This window comes from Scomber japonicus, chromosome 1 (genome assembly GCF_027409825.1).
Source record: "Scomber japonicus isolate fScoJap1 chromosome 1, fScoJap1.pri, whole genome shotgun sequence".
NCBI lineage: Eukaryota > Metazoa > Chordata > Actinopteri > Scombriformes > Scombridae > Scomber > Scomber japonicus.
In genome coordinates this window covers 32,919,326-32,928,700 of record NC_070578.1, presented here as the reverse complement: position 1 = coordinate 32,928,700, position 9,375 = coordinate 32,919,326, and the positions used below count along the sequence as shown (strand labels likewise).

The following is a 9,375-nucleotide window of genomic DNA, read 5'->3' as shown; positions in this document are numbered from 1 at the left end:
GGTTATAAGTAACAGCTGGTGTTATGTTTATTCAAATTTAGAAAGTAAAACTGGAAAATTTGTTTAAAATGCAGATTATAAACACATTCTTTATTGATTCTGCACTAATTGTTTGGGAATGTCAGTCGCTAATTCTGAAAGGCCATCTGTGAATGTTATACAGCTTTTCATGTACTGAGAATGCCGAGTATGCATAACTAATTGCATTTAATCATGTGTGCATGTACCTGCATTGCTTACACAATGAGCACTTTTTAAAAATAGTAGTCTTTTTATCCTGAGGGGCCTCCTCTGTTTCATAAAGCCAGTAATGCTTTACTACAACGGCTAACTCTATGTTGTGCTGGTGGACAGGCATACAATGCTTCTTTTATGTTATCCTCCAACGTCTAACCCCCTTCCCTGCAAACAACTGTTCAACAGCTAAATGTAGGAGTTTTGCAAATGCAGTAACAACAATATAATCCCTCACTGTCTTCCCACCTGGGAACATGGCATGATTATATTTGTTGGGCCAAAACAGATGCTCCTTTTTAATTTATGCCTCTGCCATAAATTGTGCATTAAGTGTACAATTTGTTTCATATAGGGATTATTCTACTAAAAAGGCACAGCTCTGAATCTTAGCGTATCCCCAATTATAATGTTCTTCTTACCTCTTCTCTTAGCTCAAACTTGATATCAAATTTTTTATTGCAAACCTGCTGCTTCAAATCATATATTTCTAGTGCAGAAAATCCATTATTATAATACAACCTCCTCTTCCTTGTTTATTTCTTTTACAGTGCCAACAAAATGCAGAAGCAAGTGGAGGTCAGGATGGATGAGAGCCACTTGGAGCCCATAGTGGACCCTACAGACAACCTATGTGGCAGTCTGTGTGATAAAGTCATGAAGAATATGGTTCTCACCCTCACAATTCTTGGTAAGTTTCAGTAACTTTGAGACAATGCATCCATTTTGGGGTCTGGTAGGACTGGAACGTGCATCCTTGTATGTACCTACCACACTGTCACAATTACACCGAGTTAATTTACTTACCCACATGTGTTTTGCATCAGGAGACACTCAGATAGAGTATAAACATGCAAACTCCACACAAAAAGAAAACAGCTTTTAAAAATCCAAGCCTTGGAAATCCAAATTCAAGTCATGCTGAGAAGCAAGAGTACCAACCACTGAGCCTCCCCTGTGGGAAGTCAATACTTTTTACTAGATGATATTTAAAATATGAAAATAATATACAGCTTCTTTCTTTGTGCTGATGTTAAAATAGCGTTCACTCAAAGGAAAAAGAACTTCATAATATTCTGGCTCTGGGGTCATTTTGCATGTGACTCATGCTGTAACTGGAGTGTACATACAAAAGTGCATTTTACCAGAGGCAAGTTAAACCTAGAAAAGGCATTTTTAAAAGCTGATTTCAACCAGTTTGAAGTGATAGTCTGCTGACATATTCACAGTAGTTTGGGAAACAGTTCTAAGGTGAAACATAAGTGAAGTTTAAGGTTTTGTTTGTCATGCAATTATCACATAAACTGTAGTTAACAGCATGGCACTGTGAATCTCAGGTGAGAGGTTGCAATATTGTTCTTTTGTTTTTTTCAAACTCTTTAATGAGCAAAAAGTGAGATGTAGATATTGTTGATCTTTGATCCATTGTCACTGATAGTGTGAAAATAGTTTCTCATGGCTCAGATTCACCTGGCTTTGTATTTGATTTGTCTCTTCTCGCCCGCTCAGGTGTGTTTCTGGGCTCCATTACTGGAATGCTGTTGCGGCACATATCGCCTCTCCCTCCCGATGTCGTTTTGATGATCGCCTTCCCGGGAGAGATTCTAATGAGGATGCTGAAGATGCTTATTTTGCCTCTTGTTGTCTCCAGTTTGGTCACAGGTGGGTGAGGTACCACACTTGCTGCAAATGTTCTGCTCAATTTGCTGACAACTGGCCTGAAATGAGGCCACGTGGTGCAGCTTGTTGCTACCCTGGAGCTGAGTCACAACAGGAGAGAAGGAAGAGTGGGAGTTACAGGCAAAAAAAAAAAAACAAAATCTTAAAAAATTCAGCACAGGAAAATAAGCTGTGTGGTTGGGTTTATTTTGGACAAGTATATTTCATTGTTTTTGCACACTTAAACCCACAGCACCTCCAATAAATCTAAGATATAAAGTACTTATGTCAGATTGTTAGTAGTGCTACTGATAACATTTCTGTTGAAATGGCCATGTATGCAAATTAAAGCACATTGGCTAGACCTTCATTGCAATGTAAGATGTCATCAGATGTCTAGATTACTATAGACCTGATTAAAGGATAGGTTTTAAATTTTCAGTTCTTTCTCAAAACAATTCCATCACTTGTGTATTGTATGTGCATTGAAGCAGTTTTTATTCACTGTAATCATTTCTCCTACATATACTGGCCACACAGTGATACCCTAGTGTTAGAAATTGGGGACAAAATTTAGTCAGCAAATGCTAATGTGAGATTTCAGTAGTCTGAATCAAAAAGAATAAGTGGGTACCTTACAAAAGTTGCAGTCTTTTTAGTACAGGCTGTACATTTGTAAGATATTCATTTGATTTAGTCGAACTCAGAAGGCAGAAGCATCAGCTGAACGTTAGAAAGCATTGAAAATCAAACGAGTACTGCTGATTCTGCCTTCTTTTGATTATATTAGAATTGCTGTAGGACTTTATACTTTGCAGTTAGTATGAACAGGAGAAATAAGTATAATATTGCATTTAAAATACAATGTGAAAATAATGTGAACCTATCCTTTAAGGGAGTGACTGTTATTCAGTTGCTGTTAGGGTCTATATCTTAATGTCAAATCACTCATGAGATATACTACAACTTTGCATTATAAACTGATGTAAAGGACAACATAGATTTTGAAACATCACCCTTAATAATCATTAATAAATTATACATAAGAAACACATAATACTAATGTTCTACATCAGTCCTCTCCTCGGCCCATTTTGTCTGTCATACTTTGGCAATACATACAGTATAACAACATTATAAACTAAGATACTGTTAAACTATAACCATTTATCAACTGGGCCCAGCCATCAACCTGATTTGATGAAGAACACCACCTGTACATGTGATATTGGACATAATGTATATTGTACAACACAGGCAAATTTAAAATATTGTCCTTCACAACCTTGGCAGTGCACAGGACTTCTGGTAGTCCTCCCTCAGCAAACTCAATCATCCTCAGAACACAATTCACCTGCTGAAAACTGATGTTATACTTTAAAGTAGTACTGTTCATGTTACTTCACTTCCAATTCTCTACTAAATCAACTGAAAAAAGGTGTCACAATCTCCTGCTATCACAGTGACTAATCAAACCCTGAAGTCATAAGATTTACACAAGATATTCAGCTTACAACTAATTAACTTAACCAACATTTTTTAAATAAGTGTCAGTTATAGTGGTGGGTCTTATCTAACTCCAGGTGTGTAATTAAAGTGCATGTGTAGACATGTTTTTAGAATGGTAAACATACTCTTGCGACATTTCCTCATAGTTTCTGAATTAGCCTTTCGACTTTGGAGATCATAAATTTGAATGAGTGGATACTGTTTGGAAAACAACGCCAGCAAGACTGTACAGGCACCTAAAATATGACATGCATCATTTGATTGATGAGGGGAAGTGATCAAGTACATTGTTTAAACTACCCAGAGAAACAAGTAGATCTATAAAAAAGCACTGATTTCAAATGAATCAAAAGAGAGTTTGAGAGATTTATATAGTATCTATGCACAAACATGCAGTATATCCTAGGATATAGCTTAAATATTTGACACTAATGGGCTTTTCTTGTAAAATGTATCTCAACAGGATTAGCTGGCTTGGATGCTAAATCAAGCGGCCGTTTAGGCACCAGAGCCATGGTGTACTACATGACAACAACAGTGATTGCAGCCATCCTGGGAGTGATCCTGGTGCTGCTCATCCATCCCGGCAACCCCAAGCTGAGAGCTAATCTTGGACAGGGAAAGAAGAACGACGAGGTGTCCAGTATGGACGCTCTCTTTGATCTTATCCGAAATCTTTTCCCGGAGAACTTGGTCCAGGCCTGCTTCCAGCAGGTAGGAGTCTAGGAGGATTGTTTTCACCCACCATAAACAGTCTGATTCATCTGTCAGTAGCTGCAACTTTTTCTTCTGTTCTTTTATTCTCATCTAGATCCAGACAGTAACTACCAAAGTACCGGTGCCCACTAACAGAACTAAAGCACATCCACAGTTCACAATCAAGAGGTCGCTTCAGTTCAAGAGTGGGATGAATGTCCTGGGTAGGTGAAGAGTCTGAAAACACACCCACTGCACACACTGACACAAAGGGCACTCACTGAGGAGAAAAGAAAACTTTTTTTATCTCCAGTTACATAAACAAACCAGAAAGTCATAAGAAAATATCTCATAGCTGCACAATCGGTTTTAGTTCTAATCTTGATATTAAATATATAGAATTTTAAAATCTTAATCTGGATGTATATCAAATAGATGCTCATTTAGTGATATCATTTTATTTATATATTTATTTTTTGGTCAGGCAAGTTCATCATTTCATGAAAAAATTATGATGTTTGTGAAAACTACTGAAATGTTCACAAGTATAGAGGTGAAATGAATCTTTACTGTATTGTTTGTCTTCCAGGTTTGATTGGATTCTTTGTTGCTTTTGGAGTTATCATGGGGAAAATGGGAGAGAAGGCAAAGCTGATGTTAGAGTTTTTTAACGTCCTGAATGAGATTATCATGAACATCGTTAGCGCAATTATGTGGTAAGTGCACCACTCCACATTCAGTAACACTGCCAAATCATTCTCATTTCTTTTTATCTGACTAAAAATGACATTGATGCTTTTTATTCCACAGCTAAGATATACCATATATTAATATATTCAAAATACTAATAATATACCTGCAGTAATACAGTGTGTATGTATATAACATCACAAAAATAGCTTGTCTTGTCTATTATCAGGTACTCACCCATTGGTATTGCCTGCCTCATCTGTGGGAAGATCATCTCCATTGCTGACTTGGAGGTGGTTGCTAGGCAGCTGGGGATGTATATGATCACTGTGATAGTGGGCCTCATCATACATGGAGGCATATTTCTTCCGTTAATATATTTTGTTATAGTAAAAGAAAACCCCTTCACGTTCTTCATGGGGATATTCCAGGCGTGGGTCACTGCTCTTGGAACAGCGTCCAGGTACGAGACATTTCTGCCTTTGTGTCCATTTTTGTGTCTCAAACATGATTCAAGCTCCCTGACAGGCTTTCATCTATGGCCATAAATAACAACAGTAAATTTTATTTCAAGTTGTATTTATGAAGTAGTCTTGCCAGCTTTGCTTCTATGTGGGATATGGTTACTTTACTCAATGTATTATTAATGACATAAGATGCGTTCTTTCCCCTCCTGAATTCAGTTCTTTCAAGTTGCTGCCTGCTCGCTGCTCCAACATTTACAAGAAGCACTTTTTAACCATCAGACAAAACAAACAAAACAACCACTCAGTCATAACCGCTATTTCGCTCTCTGGCATTCATACTTAAACTAAATCCAAAGTAGCATGAGTCTTTGTTTCTTTAGAGAAGTAAAACTCATGGCAGTATTAGCCTATATTAGCCTTTATGAGAGAAATGAACTATTAATACATATACATAGATCAATTTATTTCAGTTTGAATAGAAGAATAGTGTAATTAAGTTTCAAAATTACTGCAATATCAAGTGTGACCCAGCCAAATTAATTCTCTGTAATTTGTTATAGTTATTTATCTCTGCAATTTTCTTTGTTCTAGATTGGGTGCAGAGCTTTGCAGACCTCACACTACACTGTGCACAGCTGTTGCAATAAAGCATTTCTTCATGTTTATTTTTCCACAGCGCTGGAACTTTGCCTGTCACGTTCCGATGCTTAGAGGAGAACCTGGGCATCGACAAGAGAGTAACTCGTTTTGTCCTCCCAGTGGGTGCTACTATAAACATGGACGGCACAGCGCTTTATGAGGCCGTGGCTGCCATCTTCATCGCTCAGATGAATGGGATTGATCTCGACTGGGGCCAGATTGTTACTGTCAGGTGAGAATGTAGCTACAGAAAGTATAACTGCACATTTGTAAGGTAAAATTTTGGGAATAGATCAGTGGAATGTAATATACCAGGATTTAGTGATCAGAATTGAATCTATTAGCAACATTAAGTACCATAATAACATAATACAATTTCTTACATAGTGGCTTCTGTATGTTGGTGCCTTACAGATTGTGGTTTGTGCTCTGAGGGTTGAACTTCTCTCTTTTTTAGTATGACAGCCACCCTTGCCAGTGTTGGAGCAGCCAGTATCCCCAGCGCTGGACTTGTGACCATGCTTCTGATCCTCACAGCTGTGGGGCTGCCCACTCAGGACATCAGCCTCCTGGTGGCTGTTGACTGGCTGCTGTGAGTGACAATACACATATCAGTGTCACATTACTGTGTTGCCTTTTAACACCTTTGAGCTTCTTCTGTTTTTTTCATGATTTGACCTGATACTTCTAATGCACAACTTTATAGTATTTATGTATAAAAAGTGTTTTTCACCCACAAACTCTTAATAATCCCAAAAATAACACACATCATTTGAAATGACAAACATAGCATGCACATTGTATGTTTAACTTGCAGCTTCAAAGCACAACTCTGCACACTTTCAACCATATATTTCTTTTTTTCCCACATCTGACCAAAAATGTCACTTTTCGTGTTTGCTTTCCTGGCTGCAGTACTTTGTTCGTGTACAGTTTAATGACCTAGATGACATTAAACATAACATATTGGCATGGACAAAGTTTTTAATGAGAAATGTTTTTAATTTCCTGTTTTGACAACTTTCAGAGTTCACGGAACATAGACAGAATGACACACACACACACACACACACACACACACACACACACACACAAACACACACAGCTAAACCACTGTACCAGCGAAGATTGAATTAAAACAGATGCCTGGCTTTAGTTTGAATGTACACGTTTTTTTTGATAGTGTGTCTCATTACAGAGTGAGCAGTGAGCATGTTCTACTTGTCTCTACAAAACTCTGGATTTCAAGCTTTGATGACTTTTTTGCAGCCATACAGTTTTACCGCTCCGTGTGCCTACTCACTGACATTCCTGGCTTGATTAAAAAAATATGACTGCATCATCCATTTCGGGTAATAAAGTATCGGCTCTTTCTTCTCTGTTGGCAACTAGACTAATATTACTCATTTGAGAACAAGGTGCCCCACCTATAACCTCACCTGATAACCAGTATCATATTGACCCTTGGGCTAAATGTGACTGTGAGTAATTCATATGAAAAGAGGGAACCCTTTTACGATTCATGACAAATTAATTAACCTAAATACTAAGAACATTCACACAGTCAGACAGAGAAATATTTTTCTTTTAGTGAACTGCTTCTGAGTATCAGTGGGACTCTCGCTCATCCCAAAAGGAAATCCCAAAAGTAAAAGCAATTTGAAAGAAAAACAAGAACAAAACACATATTGTCTTGCTCCTGCACTGTTCTCTTTTGCTTTCATTGATAGCTTTTCCTTTCACTCTCCTTCTCAACATGCAGGGATCGTTTCCGTACCTCAGTAAACGTGGTTGGGGATTCATACGGAGCAGGTATCGTGTACCATCTTTCCAAAGATGAGCTGGATTCATTCGATGCTCAGCAGACCCGGATGGATGAGTTTGAGATGGCAAAGACACAATCCTACTTTGAAAATAACAGCAACCAGAATGTATACACTCACCACAACTCAATCTTGATAGACGACTGCAAGGTACATTTCACGTTAACGGACATAGAGACTTGTATGTAGAGAATCCTCCCCATATTTGTGTTTGTGTTTCCTTTCTATGTGACTTCCTGTACTGGTGTACTTGTGTCTATGTGAATAGTAAATGTCATATTTTTACTAAAGGAAATTATTTTCTTTAAAAAAGGTTAAATTAATATTTCTATAATTACGTATTTACCCATATTCACTTGAAAAAGCAGTTTTTGTGATACCAGGTTCATCAACAGCAAAGTTTGTTTGTTTTTTTCATTATACTTTTGTTTTTTTCCCTCTTTAAATCCTAATGAAAGTGTTCATTATTAATCACCAACCAATCCTATTGCGTGTTCACAGTCATATTTGATTTGTATTTTGTTGTGGTATGTCTTGATTTTATTGGGTATTTATTTTTCGTTTTTTTTGACTACTCAATTGGACATGTATTTTCTGGCAGCCCTGACCAAATTATAGTTTTCAATCTCAAACTGTCCATTTTAAAAAAAATCATTTTTGTAGCAAGTGGTATACATAAAGACTGCTGTTTCACCCAAAATGATGCATAAATTCATAAAATGCCTATCTCTGATCCTTTGCTGTCCACGTTGCTAGTTTCCCAAAGTACAGCAAGGAAGTTATTGCTGTTTTTTTTAGAGAATTACATTAGTAGAATATCATATATATCTATCATATATATGTTGTTATTGTATAGTATTGTCTGCACAATGCAAATTTTATCTGATGCTAAAGCTTTGATAGCTTATCAGTATTGCAATTCGGTTGGGCAGAGAATCCATAAAATACATGGCCAACTCTGAAAAACTATAATCAATCCTGTTTTCAAATAGTTCTGTCATTTAAAAAACAACAATCCCATCATGTAAACAGCAGCACTGATGTATTTCTGTGTTGGGGATTCACATAGTAAACCTCCACCCTCACAGTCACATGGCCTGAATGTAAAGAAGAATTGGCTTCTCTGCTCCCAACCGCTGATGGTTTGTAAAATAATGGTGCCTTGGCCCCATAGTTAGATAATGTCAATAACTGCTTACAGGTCACCATGGGCAAAAATGGCACGACTCCAGAGTTCTGCCATGTTGAGGAGGAACCATGGAAATGCGAGTAGAGCAGATCCAGATGCTGCTGCGCCTTACCCTGAGTTCCACCAGCTTTTACTTTCTGCTGACAAAACTTTCAAAAAACAAAAAGACTAAAAAACACACCCAAAAAACAGGAGATAAAAAAAAAAAAGTTTGCAAAAAGTTAGAAAACCAAACAGCTACCCATCTGGATAGTTATTCCAGAGATTGACATACTCTATGACTCACACAGTTAGATTTAGATTCAAACTGCAATGAACTAGTGCATTTCAGGCATTTTGTACAAAAGAATCAAACACTCAGTTGACAACACTCAGGGCCTTACTTGGTGCTGCTGCAAGCTTCTTGTTTTGTCAACTTAAAGAATTCTTCTACCTACCATTTTTATTTTGTATTGAAGCATTTTCTTTG

The 9,375-nt window shown here is 37.4% G+C and overlaps 1 protein-coding gene across 1 annotated transcript; it reads left to right on the top strand.

Annotated features, from left to right (window-relative positions):
- Positions 1 to 792: 792 nt before the first annotated feature.
- On the top strand, positions 793 to 9,062 carry LOC128381055 (excitatory amino acid transporter 2-like). Its single transcript, XM_053341039.1, has 10 exons — positions 793 to 925; positions 1,744 to 1,896; positions 3,866 to 4,116; positions 4,214 to 4,322; positions 4,688 to 4,814; positions 5,018 to 5,251; positions 5,932 to 6,126; positions 6,352 to 6,486; positions 7,657 to 7,867; positions 8,919 to 9,062. Exons 1-10 carry the CDS (start codon positions 796 to 798, stop codon positions 8,988 to 8,990), a joined length of 1,617 nt encoding a protein of 538 aa, XP_053197014.1. The 5' UTR covers positions 793 to 795; the 3' UTR covers positions 8,991 to 9,062.
- The last annotated feature ends 313 nt before the right edge of the window (positions 9,063 to 9,375 follow it).

Excerpts from the sequence above, each read along its gene's own strand:
- LOC128381055 (XM_053341039.1), top strand. The coding sequence starts at position 796 with ATGCAGAAGCAAGTGGAGGTCAGGATGGATGAGAGCCACTTGGAGCCC. Across the intron at positions 4,323-4,687 it reads GAGTGGGATGAATGTCCTGG|GTTTGATTGGATTCTTTGTT; the intron begins GTAGGTGAAGAG and ends TTTGTCTTCCAG. Across the intron at positions 5,252-5,931 it reads GCTCTTGGAACAGCGTCCAG|CGCTGGAACTTTGCCTGTCA; the intron begins GTACGAGACATT and ends ATTTTTCCACAG.